The sequence below is a fragment of the Bison bison genome, unplaced genomic scaffold (assembly GCF_000754665.1).
Source record: "Bison bison bison isolate TAMUID 2011002044 unplaced genomic scaffold, Bison_UMD1.0 scf7180017864525, whole genome shotgun sequence".
Lineage (NCBI taxonomy): Eukaryota > Metazoa > Chordata > Mammalia > Artiodactyla > Bovidae > Bison > Bison bison.
The window spans coordinates 7,757,889-7,780,068 of NW_011495076.1; the positions used below are offsets into that span (position 1 = coordinate 7,757,889).

The 22,180-nt window shown below is 37.4% G+C and overlaps 1 protein-coding gene and 1 long non-coding RNA gene across 2 annotated transcripts in view; one reads left to right on the forward strand and one right to left on the reverse strand.

Moving 5' to 3' along the window:
• Positions 1 to 2,810: 2,810 nt before the first annotated feature.
• The window catches only part of IFRD1 (interferon-related developmental regulator 1), a 20,349-nt gene continuing 979 nt past the window's right edge, over positions 2,811 to 22,180 (forward strand). Inside the window, exons 1-10 of the mRNA XM_010831182.1 lie at positions 2,811 to 4,599; positions 4,742 to 4,826; positions 5,552 to 5,676; positions 7,565 to 7,722; positions 10,474 to 10,524; positions 10,608 to 10,786; positions 10,875 to 10,983; positions 15,407 to 15,541; positions 19,504 to 19,632; positions 20,084 to 20,179. Coding sequence (XP_010829484.1) covers positions 4,452 to 4,599; positions 4,742 to 4,826; positions 5,552 to 5,676; positions 7,565 to 7,722; positions 10,474 to 10,524; positions 10,608 to 10,786; positions 10,875 to 10,983; positions 15,407 to 15,541; positions 19,504 to 19,632; positions 20,084 to 20,179 — 1,215 coding nt within the window. The 5' untranslated portion in view covers positions 2,811 to 4,451. The remainder of the gene's footprint in view (positions 4,600 to 4,741; positions 4,827 to 5,551; positions 5,677 to 7,564; positions 7,723 to 10,473; positions 10,525 to 10,607; positions 10,787 to 10,874; positions 10,984 to 15,406; positions 15,542 to 19,503; positions 19,633 to 20,083; positions 20,180 to 22,180) is intronic.
• Positions 8,516 to 22,180, reverse strand: part of LOC104981919 — a 22,280-nt gene continuing 8,615 nt past the window's right edge. Inside the window, exons 2-3 of the long non-coding RNA XR_824440.1 lie at positions 8,927 to 9,108; positions 8,516 to 8,853 (exon numbers count right to left, since the gene is read on the reverse strand). This is a non-coding gene — a long non-coding RNA (uncharacterized LOC104981919). The remainder of the gene's footprint in view (positions 8,854 to 8,926; positions 9,109 to 22,180) is intronic.

Sequence of the window (22,180 nt, forward strand, 5' to 3'; positions counted from 1 at the left end):
TGCATCTGGCGTGCGAACCGAACTCTTGGGCACCGGCCGCGGGGCAGGGAGAGGGGCAGATGGGTTCTTGCGCCTGAGAATGGGTCGGGGTTGGGGGTGACTGGGAGCTGGGCGGGAGAGGAAGTGTTTTCAGAGACTGGTACTGGCTCTCTAGAGCTCTCTTTGACAGAGGGTGGTGCCGAGCTCGGAGTTGTGTCCATGCTGTCACTGGTCACCTTTGACCACTCGGCTCCAACATGGAGTTCTCGGGAATGCCAAACGTCCGGCGGGTTTGGACCGGCTCTTGCGTCACGCGGCCTGGGCCTTGCGCGGTGGAGCCGGGGTGACGCAGAGGAGCCCATGTGGCATCCCATTCGGCTGCCTTTCTGTGCATCCCACGTGTGCACCTGGCCCGGCCGAGGCGCCAGAGGCTGGGATCCACTGTCCCAGCGTAGACTCTGCTCCTACCTCTATCTGGCACCCGCACAAATCCCGAGCCCCCAGCTCTCGGGCGACCCGTCGAAGCCAGCTCCTACTCCCGGGGGCAGAAACTGCGTGCTCCTTTGTGCTGTATTTTGTAGGTTCTCCGCTGGGAGCCCGGAATAGGCGGGAGTGGTGAGGAGCTCAGATTGCAGTTAGCCAAAAGTTTAGTTAGTTTTTTTTTTTTTTTGATTCTCTTTGCAAAGTCGAAACTTTTCCTGGATGGGTAGGTGCTTAACTGAATTAATGATTTTTTAGTCCTAACTATACGGCTAAGAAAAAATGACTTCAAGCAAAAACTCCAACGAGACACACCATACTGAAAGCTAGTGTTAAACCCGGTAAAATCATCTCACTTAATAATTGCTTTATTGAAACTTTGAAATTAAAATTACCTCAGATGTTATCACATCGAATCTATTAGCCATATATATTTGTGAATACTGTTGCTACTTTAACCCTCAATGATATGCCTTTGTTCTTTAGCAAATAAATAGGCCAGTCTTTTTTTAAAGAATTGGCAACTGATAATTTAAAAAGCAAGACGAAAGCTTGCTATCATGTATTAAATATTTAATCATTGACAGTAGAAATGAATTATTATAGATGCAGCCCCCCCTTTTATATCTTTATTTTGATTGAATGCTTGCTTTCGGTGCTCATGAAGTTCATTCTTGATCAAAATATAAAATACATCTAGTTGCTGTGTGAATTGATACCTCTTTACCTTTCTGCTTCGTTTTCTCGTCAGAAGTAAACATTTAAATTCTGTCTAGAAAGTCCGTATTAATTTTAATTCTTCAAGTTTACCTTTTGTTGAAACAAACACAGAGATGGAGCAAGCTAAAGTCATTTTGAAAATGGTAATGGCCTCCTTGATTCGCTAAGGAACATGTATTCCCTTCTGAAGCTTCCTGTCCAGCCTCCTTCCTTCCTGGTACTTAGAGAATAATCTCAGAAGGCAGTGGGGGGTTGCCTTTCAAATTTTACTTCGAAATTCTCATTTGTGACTTTTCAGCAGCAGGAAAACAATTCTTTGATAGTTTATAAAACTATACATGCTTTGACTATCTTTGGACATTTACACTAGAACTTGTTAGCTGTGCTTGCCTCTGATTGGGGCTTGGGGGTGAGATTTACTTTTTGAAAAGGTTAAGTTGGTTCCACCTGAATATTACTTACTCAAATAAATAATAGTTGAGTAGAAGAGATGGAAAATTTTCACAAACTTGTACTTAAAAGTCTCTTACCTTACTGGTATTTTTAAATATCATCTGTAGAAGAAATGGGATTCATATGAAATCTTCACAGGTACAACCAAGAAATAACCAACTTCTGTCTATCGTTTTGGGTTTCCCATTTAAATACTTTTTAAGTTAGTGGAGGGGGTCCAGGAAGCTAATAAAATTGACCTGTTGTTCAAGTGTGTGTGTTTTTCATAGCACTTATTTTGAAGAGAGCATTTTTAGGAAAGAACAAAACCTTGTTAGTAAGAAAGCCCTTTAAGAAGTAAGGACTTAATGTGTCTAAAAGGCCACCTCATTAATGGTAATTAGGAACACAAGGTGGGTGAGTGTGACCTATATATTAGATACTCATACAGGGTTTTTTCCCCTTGGTTTTTTTTTTTTTTTTTTTAATAATCTTTTTCCCCTTGAACTTTGGGAAATCATTGAAACTTAGAGAAGGGAGCTGAATAACACCTGGATAGGAAACTCTTTTTGACAGTTTAAAAATAGACTGAATGTGAAAAATAAAAGATGATTTGTGGATAAATATTAGTGGAAGTTAAGCAGATGACTCAACTATTGCCATGACTTCAGATCATGAAAACACATGAAGACAGATCCAAAAATAGAATATGATGTCATAGGTCTTTGTTTATTTGTTTATTTTTTCCTAAGCACTATGATTAGGAAGTTTTGGTGTCTTGGGTTCATTGCTTATTCTTTATACTTCACTTCTTTGATTGGCACACTTTATTCTCTTTTGGAAAGCAAGCAGATTTGAAGGCTACTTGCTTCCTGTGTTGATTTAAAAATCTGCTAAAGCCTCATCTCTGTTTTGATTTTTTAAAGCTATAAAAAAGACAGCAACAGGCTTAATTATACTCAGAATTTTTGAGAAGCCTTTCTTGCTGCTGCTGCTGCTGCTGCCAAGTCGCTTCAGTCATGTCCGACTCTGTGCGACCCCATAGACAGCGGCCCACCAGGCTCCCCCGTCCCTGGGATTCTCTAGGCAAGAACACTGGAGTGGGTTGCCATTTCCTTCTCCAATGCATGGAAGTAAAAAGTGAAAGTGAAGTCGCTCAGTCCTATCCTACTCTTAGCGACCCCATGGACTGCAGCCTACTAGGCTCCTCCGTCCATGGATTTTTCAGGCAAGAGTACTGGAGTGGGTTGCCATTGCCTTCTCCGAAGCCTTTCTTAAGGTGTATTAAATGATACAGATTTCTTGAACATAGAGACCTAAGAGATATTTAGTGCTATCTTTGATTGGAACTCAGAGTTAAATCAGGTGACTCATGGTCACTTTTAGGGTGGAATTGGGGACTTCTTTTAACTCAGTGCTCAGTGTAGTTGATGACTGAATAATCTTTCTATTAATATGAAATTCCCACAAAACAAAAATAATTAGAAATGACAGTGACTAGGAATATAGATTTATTCCTTAGATTAATGAAATTGAGAGGAAGATTCTGGTTTAAAAAAAGATTTTAATTTTTTAATAATAGCACTGATATTTTAAAACTTTTGGGTATATTAGAACATTTCTTTTGAACGTGATTTGTCTAACAGGCTTTTTATGCTATATCAAATACCGAAACGTCTTTTTAAGGTCTTAAAATTCGACTCTTAATTGACCAAAAATACACAAACTTTGAAAGAGCACTATCAATCTTCCCAAGGGAGTGACTAGGAACAAATGTTAACGTGGGCACCCATCATAGTAGGAAAGTCATCATCCAGCTTAGTCACTAGTCACTATAGTAAAGTAGGTTTTTAAAATACTGTAGTCATTTCTGAAATTGGCATGTGAAAAAAGTCAAGTCTTGAACATTGCTCAAAGTCTTCAAAGCAGATTCCCAATTTTAAGCACACCATGCTTACAATTTATCAGCTTGCATCTTGCCTGTAATTCTTTACTTGCAAACATGAGACAACTCTGTTAAGAGGACTCTTGAACAGATGCTTTCTCCAGTGGACTTGGCCCTGTGAAGTCCACCATAGAGTGCTGGTATGGAGGGCCTCTGTGCAGTGCTTGAGGACCATTTCATAGTACTGCCTCTTAAGTTATTTGTATGCTAGTTTGCAAGACTTCTCAGCTCTTCTGTCTTCCATGACTTGGGAACAAAAATCCTGTAGTTCACTGCACTGGATATCATGTAGATAGTCCATCAGAGCTCTTAGTATTTTCTTACACATCTTACCAACACTGTAGTTCTTTATCTATCAGTCATTTCATCCAGTTGCTGTCATTATTTTCTGTGCCATGTTGGATCCACTTGTCAGCATCTAAAACTTCTATCTTAAACTTTTTTGATCCTCTCAATTCAAATTGTCTTACTACCATCCCACAACTCAAATTTCACTTTGTATTAAGACATGTGTAACCTAAAAACTAACCCATTCACCAGTTAATGTTATTCTCATTGGAAAATACATTTGTCTTATTTTTATGTTGATCTATTTTTATCGTCTTCATGATTTGAAGTAATTGGGAAGTAGTTTTTTTATCCGTAATACTGTTTTTTGTTTTCTTTTTTTACCAAAAATGGTCACATACTAGATGATTGATATATTTCTGCAGTTGATGTATATTGTAAATAGTTGGTGCTCTGAAATAATACATAGTAGGTGAATTGACTTATATTAGGAATATTTAAGTGTGTTCTTTTGTTAAAAAAAAATTATCTCTTAGTAAGTTTGGGTTTTTATTGATGGCTTGTTTTTAAGTAAGTTTTAAAATTCCCAAGTTAAGTATTTGCGTATATGACAACAAAATCATTTACCTCCACTCTCTTTTACCTACTAGGTGGCCAGCATCGAAATGTTCAACCTTTTAGTGATGAGGATGCATCGATTGAAACAATGAGCCATTGCAGTGGTTACAGCGATCCTTCCAGTTTTGCTGAAGATGGTATGAGTTTTCAGTTTAGATTTGCGACGTTAGATAAAAGGATGTTTTAGGTCGAGGAATTCTTGTAGCTAAATGTTCTATTACTTTTCCCTATCTGCTTTTTTCTGTTTAAAGTACAGTGGTTGGTTTTATTATTCCTTAGGGCCAGAAGTCCTTGATGAGGAAGGAACTCAAGAAGACTTAGAGTATAAGTTGAAGGGATTCATTGACCTGACCCTGGATAAGAGGTGGGAATTACTGGAAGCTCTTTTCATTCTGGGTGATTTTGATCAGCCACCTTTTATATAAAATATGTGCAGTTATTTCTTTGAGCATTATGTTTGCCTAAAACTTGATTTGTTTACTTTGGGTATTTTGTTTTTTGGGCTTTTGGGCTTTTAATGTAGATAGGAACATGCCACTAGAATTTAGATTAATAGATTAGTTGTTGTTCTAGAATAAGAGCACATATCTGTGTTTGATAATTGAAGTGTATTTGTTGAATTAAAAGTTAATCTTCAACTAGAAAGGATAGCTATTGAGAAATACTAAAGCCAGATTGTTTTCTTACTTAACAGTAACTCTGGAAGGAAATTGAAACAAATGGAATTAAAAACCCCAGAAGATGCAAACAGGATCTCTGGACTTTTGTACTGTTAAAAAAAAAAATACATGTTTACTTGAATATGTAATGTAGAAGAACATGCCTTATACACTGAAACTATGAAGTTCTATGTGGCCATTTAATGTTGTGGTTACTAAATGAATAAGCAGAAAAATGCTATGATATGTAGTAGGGTGAGTTGTAGATGAAAATTAAATTATTATTTGAAAAGTGGTGTGAACATGAAAATTATATGTTAAAAAGTCTATAAATAGAAAAAATTTAGAGGAAATTAGGCTTTTACAAGTCTCATTGACTGATGGTACACTCCAGCTGTATCTTCTTTCTCTTATATTTTCTTTTAAATAGTGCGAAAACAAGGCAGGCAGCCCTTGAAGGTATTAAAAATGCACTGGCTTCAAAGATGCTCTATGAATTTATTCTGGAAAGAAGAATGACTTTAACTGATAGCATTGAGCGCTGCCTGAAAAAAGGTAATGTCCTTACTTTACACAGTCACAGAACCTAAAAGGAATTTGCTACCTTCTGTGCAGTAACATTTGTTAATAGCACTAAAAGTCTGGCTCCTTCTTGTAACCTTGTACCTGACAGGGAATATATCAGTCTTGTTAGTAATCAAAATCAAACTTGTTAGCTTTTGAAACTAGTTTCAAAATGTAAAAATGTAGTAAGCATTTGAAATTAGGAAAGATTGGGGTGGGTTGTCAACTTCAGTTGTATTAAAAGAGGTGTTTGCCATTCTCTTGTACATAACAAAGGCTTGAAAACTGTGTCAAATGTCAACAAAAAGTATTATTTAAAAAGCCATCCTACTTCATTTTTCTAAAATTAAAACAGTATCATAATTACCTACCTCATTTTCTTATTTAAAACATTGATCATACTTTCAGTTACATCATTTCAGAATATCCCTTGGAATATTTGAATTCTTGAACTTTGTCATAGAGATTCTAGAATTCATATTAGGATCTCTATGATGAAAGAACTTTTGAGAATAAAGAGAGACCTTAAAGATTAAGTCTAGTATTATCAGAGACTTTCAATTTTAGAAAATGCCAGAATTCAAAAGGTTTGGGGATACCAGCTTAATTATTTTGCCAAGTAAGAACATTTGTCTTTATTTTCATTTTCCCTCAGGTGAAACCTTTGTCAAGAATGGGTGTTTGGAAACCTTTGGTCTAATCTACCACTCACTGTGCAGAGAAATGAAAGGCCTAGGAAAAGCGAGACTGGTCTAAAGTTATATAACTTGTTATTGGTATAGTCGATAGCAGAGCCAACTTCCTTGAGATACTACAATGGCTTTGTTAAAAGTATTTATATTGAAACTGTATCCTATAAGGTAGTTGGACTAGACCTATTAAAATTTCTTTACAACCTGCATAGACATTTATCAAATAATTTAAATTCAAAATTTATGCAAACCCTTTGGTGTATACAGTTCTCAAGAGAGTTAATTTACACTTACCTTTATATTAACATGCTTCCCTGGTGGCTCAGACAGTAAAGAATCTGCCTGCCGTGCAGGAGACCCAGGTTTGATCCCTGGTCAGGAAGATCCCCTGGAGAAGGAAATGGCAACCCACTTCAGTGTTCTTGCCTAGGAAATCCTATGGATGGAGGAGCCTGGCAAGTACACTCCTTTGGGTTGCAAAGAGTCAGACACAAATGAGTGACTTCATTCACTCACTCAATCACTTATATTAATGTATTTGTATAGTTTTAAAGACTCTGTTATTTATAGTTGGCTGTGCCATGCACCTTGTGGGACTTTAGTTCCCTGATGAAAGATCGAACGAAAAAAGCCCTCTACACTGAGAATGTGGAGTCCTAACCACTGTACCACCAGGGAATTCCCAATAATACCTGTTTTTAAGCCCTTGCTTATTTAAAACAATATTGGTGGAGGAAAGTCCTGAAGATTTAGTTTACCTCATGGGCTGTGTACATCTGAAATGCTTGACAAGTTATTTCAAGGGCTATTTGTGCACTATTCTGTGAGTTCATGAAGGACTTAGAAAGTCAGATTAGCTTGAAATGCATTATTTTGCTGACCTGTTACAGTACTCTTCTTTAAAATAGGTGTTAATTTCCATTTTACAGATGAGGAACTGTTTTGAGAATAAGAGTAATGGTTGAAGGTCATTTGGCTAGTATGTGATAGATCTAGGATTCAAGTGTGGCCTGCTTCCAGAGCTTGAGCTCTTTAACCTCACTAGATTTATAGGTCATGCCAAAGCCTTGAGCATACTTTGAGTTTCATAATTGGTAGATGGTATTTTGAAATAGAACAAATTTGGGAAATTGCTGCCTTAAGAAGTCTACTGAAAATGTCATAATTGCTGATGACTTCTTTTATAGGTAAAGGTGATGAGCAGCGTGCAGCTGCAGCATTAGCATCTGTTCTTTGTATTCAGTTGGGCCCTGGAATTGAAAGTGAAGAGGTTTTAAAGACTCTTGGACCAATCCTGAAGAAAATAATTTGTGATGGAACAGCTAGTATCCAGGCCAGGCAAACTGTAAGTACAGAATTTTTAAACTATAGATCTATCTAGGCATGATACTCAGACCTTGTGATAATCTAGGAAAATAGCATCTTCAAAAATATAGAAGGTTTTTATTATCATTTTATTCTCATTTGTTTTTTAGTGAGCAGACTCAATATGACAATTCTTTTCTTAAATTTTCTGTTGCTCAATAGAACATCCCTTATAGAGCAGTCCTTATGAAAGAGCTGAGTGCTGTAGTTACATGGGTGGATATGGTTGATGTAGGGAAAGCTGACTTTTGAAATATTCATCTGATTTGGGGGGTTTGGAAAAGCTTTCATTTTCTAATTGATATTTACCACTTACATACGTAAGATTGTGAATATTGGTGGAGGAGTTGGTTGTTCGTTTCTGTTATGCTAAATAAGCAATTTAAATGATCACACAAAACATCTTTTGCTTTATCACAAAAATATGAGGCAGTCTTAGTGGATTTAGGAAGTGGATTTGAATCTTAATGGATGTTAAGAATCTTACGGGCCTTAATAGGTCATAAGAATTTATTGTTAGTGAATTTGAGTCTTAAGCTGTTTTTCTAGCAAGAGAACCAGTTTGTTTAAAACTTTTTAATACTAATTATTAGCCTCCTCTTTAATGTTACTTAAGGTAAATGATGGGCTCTCCTGGTGGCTCAGTGGTAAAGAATGCACCTGCAATGCAGGAGCTGCAGGAGACTTGGGTACTTTCCTGGGTTGGGAAGAACCCCTGGAGGAGGGCATGGCAACCCACTCCAGTATCCTTGCCTAGAGACTCCCATGGACAGAGGAGCCTGGTGGGCTACACCCCACAGGATCGCAAAGAGTCAGACACAACTGAAGCAACTTAGCACCCATGCACGCAAGGTAAATGACATTACTGTTTCTATCAGGTAAACCCTGACGTCTTAGTGGCTTAATAAAAGTTTATTTTTTGTACATATCAGTGCCCAGTCAGGTCAGCAAGGTCCCTCGGCATGTCCATCTTGCAGCTCTGCCCTGCGTTTAGGTTCTTCTCAAGTGGCAGCCGTGGTAGTGAGACAAGGAAAGCTGGAGGACAGAGGCAGGTCACTTCTGCTGAGAGTTCCTTGCTTTACCAACTGTATATATAGATGCTGGGAGGAGTCTAGAGGAAAAGGAGTCGGAGTTTGGTAACTTTATAGGAATCTCTGCGCCCCAGTAGTTAGTAATCTCTTTACCTTTCTGTTGTTCCTTTTCGGCTAGTTTCTTGCAGCTTTAAAACTGCTCAGGAGTATTAGGGGCATTTGAAATGTTTGACAGAAAACACTGTTGATTAGGTATTTGGGGCGATCACTTAGTTTTGGTTGCGTGTGAATTGTTGTGGTCATCCAAGGCACTGTCTTCATCCTTCTCACTCTTGCTGTGAATATAAAAAAAGCAAAATTCTGGCATTCTTCTGCATATTAGTAGAAGGAATCTTTATTAAATGAAGGCAGTCCTACTTTTTTTCTCTTAGGAGATGTGTCCTGGCTTCTGCTGCTTACTTAGGAGAGGATTACGTATTGAAATTTTCTTTTACTGAAAATAATGCTTCAGCTACTTTCGAATTTTAACAGTGTCTAATTTTTACAATAACTTAATGAGAATAAAAGAGTGGCAACAAACAGATTAATATTACAAGTGTCCTCGTAGTACTGAAACAGAACTCGCTGAAATTGGAGGCATATGAATGATGCCTTTAAAGACTTACACCTTAGTGGTACTTGGAACAACATGAGGGCATTTTAGTGATAACGTATGGAGAAAAGGGAATTGAAGAGTAATAAAGCCTTATAAATTTCAAATTCTGCTTTTAAATAATTAGTACAAGTGTTCTGAGAATTAATGGCTCCTATAATGTTAGAAGTAGATTATATATAAATATACTGAGTCTGTTTTATTAGGTAGATTTTACCTTGGAAATCTTGGATGTCTTGTTGTGAACAAGACATCACTCGCTCAGTTGTTTCCAGCTCTTTGTGACCCCATGGACCGCAGCACGCCAGGTTTCCCTTCACCATCTCCCAGAGTTTGCTCAGATTGATTGATGTCCATTGAGTCAGTGATCTTATCTAACCATTTCATCCTCTACCACCCTCTTCTCCTTTTGCCTTCAATCCTTCCTAGTATCAGGGTCTTTTCCAATGAGTTGGCTCTTTGCATCAGGTGGCCAAAGTATTGGAGCTTCAACTTCAGCATCAGTCCTTCCAATGAATACTCAGGGTTGATTTCCTTTAGGATTCACTGATTTGATCTCCTTGCAGTCCAAGGGACTCTCAAGAGTCTTCTCCAGTTTGAAGGCATCAGTTCTTCTGTGCTCTCAAATCTGTATATAACTGCTAGAAAAACCATAGCTTTGACAATACGGACTTTTGTCGGCACAGTGATGCCTCTGCTTTTTAATATGCTGTCTAGGTTTATCTTAACTTTTCTTCTAAAGAGTAAGCATCTTTGGAGTTGGCTTGAAATGATCTGCTGGATTAATGAAGGAAGACCCAAGAGAAATGGAGTAACTTTGCTAAAGTTGAACTCTTAAGTTTACTAGCAGACCTTACTGGGTTTTAGCTGAAGCCCACTTCCCTTAACTCTTAACCCTGTTTTTTCCTTCTTTTTATACTATACTTGGGACCTAACATAGTCATGTAGCTGATAAGTTTTTCACGTTGAATTTATAAAAGCAGGAATATGTAAAATTAATAAGAAAATGGCAAAAATTAATGTCTGATTTATTTTTTGCTTTTTTTAGTGTGCAACTTGCTTTGGTGTTTGCTGTTTTATTGCCACAGATGACATTACTGTAAGTAGAGAGCCTTTTGAATCCAGTTATTTGCACATTTCTCATTTAAGATGGTACTCTTATTTCCTGCTCTTATGCATTAGGAGCTGTATTCAACTCTGCAGTGTTTGGAAAATATCTTCACCAAGTCCTATCTCAAAGAGAAAGACACTAATGTTATCTGTAGCACCCCTAATACAGCACTTCATATCAGCTCGCTTCTCGCGTGGACATTGTTACTGACCATATGCCCAATCAATGAAGTGAAGAAAAAGCTTGAGGTGTATGTATTTTTTGTTCTTATTTTATAAAAACAAGAGTTATTGATATAATTGGTTGTGTTCACATAGTAATGACTGGCTGTTCTCCAGGCATTTCCATAAACTTCCAAGTCTCCTTTCTTCTGATGATGTAAACATGAGAATAGCTGCTGGTGAATCTTTGGCACTTCTGTTTGAATTGGCCAGAGGAATGGAGAGTGTAAGTATCTGATGGGTGAAAATGCCACAAGAACCATTATTCTGTCATTACCCTCACAATTAAGAATTGGATGGTAACTCAAGAGCATGGCCCACTTGAGAACCTAATGATTGGTTGTCCCGCTTCTTGGCAGTGATGATGTAATACTTAATAAGAGCATAAACCAATAGTGGTTGATTGGTACAGCAGTATTTGAGTGTAGTTCATTATACTTAATCATTGCTGCCTACAGAACTGAAGTTTAAGTACACTCTTATTACTCATGGAGAGTCGTCCTGTTTAATCTTTTGGATCTGCTTGGATTTCTCAGACCTGAGACACATTAAGGTAATTCAGGCACTTATAATAAATGTCAGACAAATGGATGAAATACGATGTCAATGTAGATTTGGGATTAAGTCAGATGAGTTTAGTTACCATCATGTTTAACTTTTCTAAGCCAAGTGTGTTATTTGTTCAGTCCTATTCGACTCTTTGTGATCCTATGGAATGTAGCTTGCCAGGCTCCTCTGTCCATGGGATTCTCCAGGCAAGGGTTGCCATTTCCTTCTCCAGGGGACCTTCCTTACCCAGGGATGGAATCTTGGTCTCCCGCATTGCAGGCAGATTCTTTACTGTCTGAGCCACCAGGGAGGTCCTTTCTAAGCCAAAGATGAAAATAAACATGTCCCTTTAGCCTGGGACATGTGCTTTGTAGTTCTCTACCGCTGGCCACTCATGGTTGCTTTTTTTCTTTTCTTTTTTTTTAAATACCATAATTTTGCTTTTGGAGGTATTTGAGTTTGTGGTAGGTGACCGAGAGATGATCCACCATCCTGGTGGTATTCCAAGTTTAGCACTGAAAAGTCCTATGTCCTGAAGCCCTTTATCTTAGGCTAGCTATATGGAACAGTTGGTCACCCTGGTTTGTGACCTCTATTGTGAATCTTGGGTTACTTCCTAGCTGCTTTTCAATTTAAGGAGAAAGATAATTTTCTGGAATGATGCTTTTCTGCAATTAAAGAAGTTAGTTAACAGTGGATAATTCTAAATAAGATTAATACATGTTTTGAGTTGCCTTGGTTTTTCACATTCCATTCTTGGCCTGTGTTTGGCTGCCCCCCACCCACTCTCCTTATTTTGAAAGATAGCTGGTATGAATGAAAAGTAAGTTATTCACACTGTCAGTAGCGAATGAGTCTCCATATGTGAGAAATTGGACTCAAGTTTAGCAATCAATTTAATTTTATTGAACTAGTTAATAACTTCTTAATCTCAAGGCACAGAAGCCAGATGTCCTACTTTTTAACCTTGTATTCCTCTACTGACTAGAAATGGTCATTTCTTTTCTTTTTCCTTTGAAATGCATCCTAAAAGTGAACTAATGATGCAGTTTAAATTATATATGTTGAATTTGTTTAAATTTGCATAAATGTAAATAGTATTGCCACCTGCATATCTTACCTTCTCTGACTTAATAAATTATATGTGATAGTCAAGAGCAGTCACTCAAACATGTTTAATTTGACCAAATCCTTGTCAAAGACAAAAATGAACTGTGTTATAAAACAGAACTTAAGTGTTTTGTTTGCTATTTTTGTTAAGTAAGTTTTGTGTTTGTTTCTTTTAAAAAATATTCATTTATTTATTTGGCTGTCTTGGGTCTTAGTTTTGGTTGGTAGGCTCGTCGTTGCAGTGGGCAGGCTTCTCTAGTTGTGGCAGGTGGGCTGCAGGGGGCGCAGGCTCAGTTGTGGTGCACCAGCTAGTTGCCCTGCAGCATGTGGGCTCTTCACTGACAAGAAATTGAAGCCACCCCCCTACATTGGCAGGCGAATTCTTACCCACGGGACCACCTTGGAAGTCCTATTCTTACCTTTAAAGTGGAGGTGGTAATAGTTAATACCTCACAAGTTGTTGGAACAGGTGCCAAGTACAGTGTGCATGGAAGTGTCACTCAGTCACGTCCCACCGCTTGGACTGTATGCATGGGACTGCATGGAGCCCGCCAGGCTCCTCTGTTCTTGGGATTTTCCTGGCAAGAATCCTGGAGTGGGTAGCCATTCCATGAGTTGTTGGAACATGTGCCAAGTACAGTGTAAGTGGTAGCTATTCCTGCACTGTTAGCTGAATTGCATATCACCTCCCCCTTGCTAGTAGTCTGCTGCTGCTGCTAAGTCGCTTCAGTCGTGTCCGACTCTAGTAGTAGCCTTTTTGGCAGTCTCTAGTGCAACTTAAACTAAGAGAAGGACTATTTAGTGGGTTAAATTATAGGTCTTAGGGCCACGTGATAAACTAATTCAGGAAATTGTACCAAAATACAGTATTCTCAGACCGTCCCTAATTCTCCCTGTTCCATCTTCCACCTAAGCTGACAGGGGCAGTGCTTCAGGACAGAGACACAGTGGAAATAAAATCTGAGGACTCAAAACACATTTCCCAGACCTTAAATCACATGCTTTTCACTTCTTGATTTTTATAGGATAACCGGCTCATGTAAAAATGTCTCCATACCCTGACAAAGACATTCTGCCTCAATTAGCGGGAGTGAAAGAATAAAAGTCTTTGTAGTTGAGTAGTCAGATAAAACCATTCTGGAAATAGTAATCAGCGCTTTGCAGTGAAGTGGGGCGGGATCAAACTCTGTTTTAATGTTAGGCTTCCCTATGTTTATTTCTTAACACTTAGTACAGCTTATTTCATTTGGTTTACAATCAGTGCTCCGGGGACTACTATATAGAAAATACTAGTGTAGGGCATGATTTTTGTGACCATCAGCATCTCATCTTGTGTACTTGAACTCAAAGTTTTCTGTGGTTTCATTTCATTTTAATTCCACTCAACTTTTGAAACCATTTAACTTATCACAGCTGTTATTTTGGAATGAAATAATTATCTTTAGACCTGTTTGAAGCATTTAAATTGTTATACTGAAACAGGCTGTATCATAAAAGAACTATAGCATAATGGATATTTATGTACTGTGTTTTATGTATTTTTAGAATATATAAATATATGTTACTTAGGCCTTTCCATAAACTTATGAGATGTGGATGGTATTAACTATCCCCTTTTTATATCAGATTCCTCTGATTAAAAAAATGTCTGCTGGGAGATAAGATTCTTGAGAACCACTGGCAGTGATTCCCAGTTCTTAGAACAAATTACAGTAATGCATAGTCTGGTTAATTTTTGGTGTATTCTCCCATATATATGTTTAAATCTTCCATACTTTTTTTTTTTTTTTTTTTTTTGAGAATAGTACAAAAGAACTAATAGCCAGTGAAATAAGTAGGAAACTGTTAGTCCCTAAAATGTACTTATTTCTACAAGTAAAACAATTCTTATTTTGTTATGATGGAATCAAATTTAGTGAAATATAAATACAGACATCAACATAACATTGAACTGTTTTAATAATAACTTTTCAGTTTTGGTAACCATTTTTCTAGATGAAAGTTTTGTTAACAGGTGTCATTTCCAGCTAATTCAGCCATAGGAAGTTGAATTAGAAGATGAAAGAAAACATTCATTAGAACAGTTAAGAATATACAATCTCTAAAATACTGATAATAAGAAAATACTTGTGTACTTAAAAGAATATCTGTGTTGATTTCAAGCTTATTTTCCATGAGTGTAATAATATTTTTCATTTTAGGCATTAACAGAAATTACATCTGTACCTTTTGACATGGAACAATTAATAAATATATACAGTACTATGTGAAGAATGCCCGAAATAAGAGTTTTCTTGTTTTAATAGAATAAGTTAAATGATTGTTACCACTAATGCAAAGAAGGTTAATAACTAGAGCTGGAGATGTCTCACCTTCTGTCTGCTTTAGTTTTGGTCAACTAAATAATTCTGAATCATTGCTTAGTTTTTAATGTGGTTGTAAAATTTAATTAGAGACGAAAAACACCCAAAATAGACTTCTTAAAAGTATAGCCATTTAAACTGTAATAAAGAAGCCTATAGTCAACTTAAGATCATAGCAAATAGTAATATATTTTGTGGCTTCCCTCCAAAAGGGATTAAAATATTTTTCTTTCTGAAATAATTTAATCACTTGAGTTGTGCACCTGATGTAAATACTTGGTTGCTTATTTGAAATGTGGCCAGTAAATTAGAAATTAGGAGCTTTAAAAAGCATTACTAATAGCTTTGCTCTTTTGGTATAAAGAAATTTGGAGTTCTGGGAATACATGCCTTGGGGTCTGGGGAACCAGAGGGTAGAAACTATATTGATTTATGTGTATCTGACTGTCACTGAACTTGGAAGTCCCAGTAGCGTCTTGAATACAGTTGGAACACAGTAAGTGTTGGTTGAGTGTATCTGGATATACTTAGAAGAGGAATGTTCATTATTTGGTAGTAGTGTATCATCTTGTAGACAGTATTTCTGGATTAAATTTTTGCCTGTTAATAAAGTATTTTTCTGACCAGGACTTTTTTTATGAAGACATGGAGTCTTTAACTCAGATGCTTAGGACTTTGGCTACAGATGGAAATAAGCACCGGGCCAAGGTAGACAAGAGAAAGCAGCGGTCAGTGTTCAGAGACATCCTGAGGGCGGTGGAGGTAGGCTTCTTAATGCTTTAATAATTAATTCTTTTGAAATTAGATCGTTTTAAGCCAGACTTGTCAGTTGGGTGATTTTGCTGATTGAACTTCACCTTTGAGCTAAATCATTTACTCATTTTAAGACTGAGCAGGTTTTTAACAACAAAAATGAAAAAATTTTCTTTTTAAACAAAGGAAAAATTAATTCTGATGTTATAAAGGTTTTTTTTTTTCCTTTTGTTGATGTTGAAAAAGATAAAAAAGATTCATAGTGATAGAAATGTACTTCACTTTGGCGTACTTGCCATCATTCAAGACCTGGTGCTTATCATTAGCACATAGATACTTAGTATTGTATGAATAATGAATTATTTTTGTAAATAGTAAATTATTGCCTATCCTTTAGTACCTTTAAGCAGAGACCTTTGTGAGCTTCTTGGGAAAGCTAGGTGCTGAAAGCCGAAATAACAAAACCCAGCATATCATTTTCTGATGCTTGAATCCTTTCTGTAGACCTCTAACCTGCTTTAGCCTACCTGGCTAATAAATTGATTTAGAAACCTTTAGGGCTTATAGTGCATGGTTAAGGATAAGTTTCTTCGATAAATGTTAATAGGGAATTTCTTTCAAGAATATTAGTAAAGAGTCATTCAGTGTAACGTGTATGAAATTTTAGAATGGGAACTTAAAATGCTAAAGCCCCACTCAGATCCAATTTTCAAGTGTTCCAGTGATTCTTATGTAGTCTGCTTAAGAACTACTCTCTTCATTTTAATTTACATTAAAAAAAGTAAAACCTAGGGTATAAATTAGTATACAGGTCCTCTGTGATCTAAATTTTTGGTTAATGTTAATACTAATTGCTTTATAATAATAATTTATGTTAACTCAGATAATACTTTATGTTTACTCAGGATGTTATTTAAAAAACAAAATGAGGGGAAAAAAAAAACCCTGACTCGAACAGACATACATACATACTAAGCATCTTGTTGGTCTTACAATCAGTGTGGTAAAAATCCCCAAATAAGTGATTTTCTTGAGTGGAATTTAGAAATAAACTATTCCTGTATTTAGATCCTGTAGCCTCCAAAAGATAAAATAATGGCATGTCATAGATTTTCTGGATTATAACTGATTTCAGATTTTCTGTCTTTTTGGGTCCTCTCTGGGTAACAGATTTTAAGGCCGGTAGGATCCCACAGACCCTGTTGACAGGTCCCTCATCCCAGGCTGGTCATGGTAGAAAGTACTGACTCTCCTGAGAAAGATACATGTGAAATCTCAATGTGAACCAGTTTTAACAGGCCTCTTGTCTCCTCCCTCTGCCCCCCAACCCCCTCTTCTATCAATGGAAAGGAAAGCCCTGCATTTGACTCATATTCTGTCCTCTGGTGATCTCCCTCCCAGGCCTTTCCCACCCTCTCTTCTTCGTCTCAGAATTTCTGTTCCTTCTTTGCCCTTTGATTGGTTCCCTATTCCTGCAGCTCAGCTTCAGTCTACCTGCATGTGTCAGAGCCTTGCTCAGTGATCTTGTCTCTTTTCTTATATTGAAACCCAGCTTTCTTTGAGGGACTCTGCTTCCTTGTTGGATCTTGTTCAGTTGCTATAGAGAATGGTCCATTTGGGGTGTGGTTGTTTTGCCACGCCATTTCTTTTCATCCAAAACCCATTTTGAAGTTTGTGTATTAAATTGGTAAACATTTGATATGTTGGTACTTTGACATACAGTTTTGTTGTTTTGGTCCCAGTGTAGGTCTTAAACAGTACAATTATCTTTTTAAGGAAAAATGGGGACCAGAGGAATAGTTAAAAAACAGGAAGTAGCAAAGCTGGAGTCTGGACGCACTGCACTGTGCTGTCTTTGAGGGCCAAACACTGCGGGTAGGTCCAGAGAGGGAATGGAAAGTGTCAATGAGATTTATCACTTAGGAGGTCATTCAGTTCAGTTCAGTCACTCAGTCGTGTCTGACTCTTTGCGACCCCATGAACCGCAGCACACAAGGCCTCCCTGTCCATCACCATCTCCTGAAGTTCACTCAAACTCATGTCCATTGAGTCGGTGATGCCATCCAACCATCTCATCCTCTGTTGTCCCCTTCTTCTGTCCTCAATATTTCCCAGCATCAGGGTCTTTTCCAATGAGTCAGCTCTTTGCATCAGATGGCCAAAGTATTGGAGTCTCAGCTTCAGCATCAGTCCTTCCAATGAACACCCAGGACTGATCTCCTTTAGGATGGACTGGTTGGATCTCCTTGCAGTCCAAGGGACTCTCAAGAGTCTTCTCCCAACACCACAGTGACCTTTATAAGACCAGCTTCAGTAGAATGATGGGAGAAAAACCAGACTGAAGTGGATTGAAAAGTGAATGGGAGGTGAAAAAGTGGAGATAGTGTGTCTTGACTTAAAAAACATGGCTGTGATGGGAAGAAGAGAGCTGATTACTGGATTGTAGGAGGGTTTGCTGTTTTAAATGCTAGAGACAGTTTATGGGAAAAGGAATCAATGGAGAAAGGAGCCTTTGAAAATAAAATGAAAGATTTGTGGTATGAGGCGTTGAAAGAATAATGATTAGTCTTGAACTGGGGAGGAGGGCCTGTCTGATTTAAGAGAGACGAATAGGTAAGGATACACATGAGTTTATAGGGAGTTCTTTCCTGGTGTCTCTATTTTCTGAAATAAGAAATGCTGAAATAATAGAATCATACTGTTTTGTTGTTGTTGTTTTGAGCTGTTGTAACAGCCCAAGCACTGTATATGCTTCACAAAACATGCTTATACCTCTAATAATTCTATGTGGTAGACATATAGATAGCTTTTACAGGCAAGGGAACAGACCCAAACAGGTTAAATTACTTGCCAAAGTCACAAGCCAGGGAGTGGCATATCCATGTGAATCTAGCATTCACATTTTTTTTTATTACATAAGATCCTGTGTCTGCTGAGAGAGGTGGGGACTAAATAGACGTGGGGAAGGCAATTGGATAGGTCCTGCCCAGTCAGATCCCATCGCTTTGTTTCTCCTGTCTCTGTGGAAATCACTTCCTCCCTTCCTGGGTGTGTTGTGTACTCAAGTCACTCAGTCATGTCTGACCCATGGACTGTAGCCCTCTAGATTCTGTCCGTAGAATTTCCCAGGCAAGGATACTGGAGTGGGTTGCCATTTCTTCCAGGGGCTCTTCGCAGCAGGGGTGGAAACCATGTCTCTTGAGTCTCCTGCATTGGCAGGTGGGTTCTCTACCACTGCACCACGTGGGTTACTCTTCCTTACTCATGATTTATTAAAATATAGAGCAGCTAGTTTGTTTTTGTCTCAAGTTCTGTCAGTATTCTGGATTTCTTCTCTGCTCATTTGGAAAACCCTATTCTGTATTTGTTCCTGTTTCCATTTCACTTCCACCACTACCTCTTCTTGCCCCATGGTTATACTTTAGAAATTGTCTTCTGGCAAAATTATTCCATTTCTTCCATTTCTGAAATCATAAATGTTATCTCATTTTCTAAATAAGAATCTTCAAAGGCCCTCTGAACCCTCTAGTTGCTTCTCCTCCTTTTTGGTTGGTCTGTTAGTTAACACCATTTGTCTTTACTTCCTTTCCTAGATTTCTGCTTCCCTAATTTCAGCACTGTCTTGTGGGGGCATCTTGTCTTTCTGACTTGTCCTATAACCCTCCCTACCCCAATCCTAAACCAGTACACGCATCTGACTTTTCCAGCAAGTTTGTTGAGTGCTTTTGAAATGAAAAAACATTCACAACAAGGTAGTTTTGCCATGTCTACGGCAGCTAGACAAGTTCTGCACTCTTTATGTAGGATAGTACTTCCACTTTCTAGTCTATTCATATTTCAAGGATGGAGGTATTGGTTTAAACCATACTATTCATTCCAACATGTATATGTGTATTTAGAAATTGTGTTTATGTAGGATCTCTTTAGATCATTTTGGTTCCTCTTAAAATTTTTATTCTTCTATTGACCAGGAACGGGATTTTCCAACAGAAACTGTTAAATTTGGTCCTGAAAGGATGTATATTGATTGCTGGGTCAAAAAACATACATATGACACCTTTAAGGAGATTCTTGGATCAGGAATGCAGTACCACTTACAGGTGAGTGGGTGACATCCTTTCTGTGTGTTTGCTTTTAAATTAGAGAGTAGTTTTGAATCTACCTCACTTCACTGCTTTTGAAATTAGTTTGAATATACAGACTGTTTTCAGTATATGTTATGCACAATAGCAAATTTATTTTTGAAAGTTGAGGTGAATACATATGAAACTGTCCTTTTTGTTTTTGTATAGTGTAAGCTTGGTGGGGCATCTCCTTGACTGTTGGAGCACTACTGACATCTTTGTAGGAAAGCAACTAGTTTGACATAGCTTTCTTGAATTCAGGGCATTGGAAAACAGTTTGGTCTTATGACAAACAGAAAGAAAATAAGTGATGTACATTCATATTTATAAACTCCACATAACTTCTGTTAACCAGAATTCAGTTTATGTAGTAAAAAAAAAGAAAACTGATGTTTAATACTGAGCCTTATTGCCTCTTTTATTTCAGTCAAATGAATTCCTTCGCAATGTATTTGAACTTGGACCCCCAGTGATGCTTGATGCTGCTGCATTGAAGACAATGAAGATTTCTCGATTTGAAAGGGTAGGTTTGGTTTTTGTTTTCAAGAGAACTGAATGCACAGAAGTGGAGACAAAGCTTTGATTCTGCCCGGTGATAGGCATTTAGCTATGTTTGTAAACTATTTAGTTCTCCATGGTGTTTCAGACAAAGCTGGACTAGTAAGTATAGAAGAAACTTTAGTCCATTTAGAGTATGGAGGGTTAAGAAGAGAAATTTTCATCCATAATCCTATTAACATAGAAACTATTTTCATTTTTTATTTCCCTTTGTTCTGTGAAGTTTATATATTTAAGGATAAATATTGACAAAAGTATTTTTGTCTTTCATATCTGATGTCTTTCACTTCTTTCGTATCTGATGACTGAGCCTAAACTTAGTACCAGATTCATTTTACAGATGAGAACAAATGTGCTTAGAGAGTTTATAACATTAAATAGTGATTAATATTATTTGGCTTCCCCAATGGCTCAGCAATAAAGAATCTGTCTGCAATGCAGGAGACCTGCATTCAGTCCTTGGGAGGGGAAGATCCCTTGGAGAAGGGAATGGCTACCCACTCCAGTATTCTTGCCTGGAGAATTTCATAACATTTCAAAAATCCTTATTATTATTTTTACTAAGGTAAAATTCACATAACATAAAATATAGTGTACAGTTCAGTGGTATTGAATACACTTACAGTGTTGCACAACCATCACCACTATCTAGGTTCCAAACATTTTCGTCACCTCCAAAAGGAAACTGAGGTTCATTAAATATTCACTGTCTGTTCACCTCTTCTTTCCCCCCAGCTGCTGATAAGCAATCACTAATGTGCATTCTTTCTCTATGGATTTACCTGTTGTGGGTATTTCACAGACAGAGAGCCATATAACGTGACCTTTTATGACTTTTTTTTCCACTTAGCATGTTGTTGCCAAGGTTCATCCATGTTGTAGGGTGGTCAGTACTTCAGTCCTTTTGGTGGCTGAATAATCCTCCATTGTATGGATACACCACATGTTTATCTCTTTGTTAGTTTGTGGACATTTGGCTTGTTTCCACTTTTGATCCTTTTAAATCGTGCTTTTTTTGAACATAAACTTACAAGTTTTTATTAGTGCACCTGTTTTCAGTTCTTCTAGGAGCAGAGTTGCTCAGTCATGTGTAATTCTGTTAACTTTTTAAGGAACCACCAAACTCTTTTCTACAATGACTGCAGTGCATTTTACCTTCCCACTAGCAATATGAGAGTTCAAATTTTGACATCCTTACTGTTACCTTTTTTTGTTTTTAATTTTCCTTTTAAGTTATAGCCATCCTAGTGGATGTGAATTGTTTTATTGTATGTTTATAAAATCTTTATATTTAATCACTTTGATGGACATATAATTGATTGTTGGGCATTTTAAAACTTTCTAATAAATACTAATATTTTTACATTTATTTCTCTTTTGGATTATTTCTTGGATAAAGTCCTTTCATGGAACGATAGAGCTTGATTATGATTTTTGAGATGTATTGCCAAATTACCTTCCAAAATTATTCTTTTATTTTTAATTATTTTCAGTGTTGAATGAATGCCTGTAGCTATTAAACACATATTTGACAACATTGGTTTTATTATTTAAAAAATTTTCTTGACATTTTACGTTTGGTTATTTTTTTCATACAGAATCGTCATGTGTTAATCATCTCCCTCATTCTTTGTGTCTTTTAAACATATAAAGTATATCTAAAGTCAAATTAGTTCATTTCTCTCCTTTCAGTCTGTGGCAACCCCACGGACTGTAGCCTGCCAGGCTCCTCTGTCCATGGGATTTCCTGGGCAAGAATACTGGAGTGAGATGCCATTCATTTCCTTCTCAGGAGATCATCCCAACCCAGGAAATGAACCCTGGTCTCCTGCATTGCAGGCAGATTCTTGATAGCACTGAGGCACCAGGGATGTATATATATAGTTTTAGTAGTACTTCAGTGCTTATAAGCAAGTTAGTTCCCTGCTCCTTCCTTTCTCATTTCTCAGGATTTCATTTCAGCCTT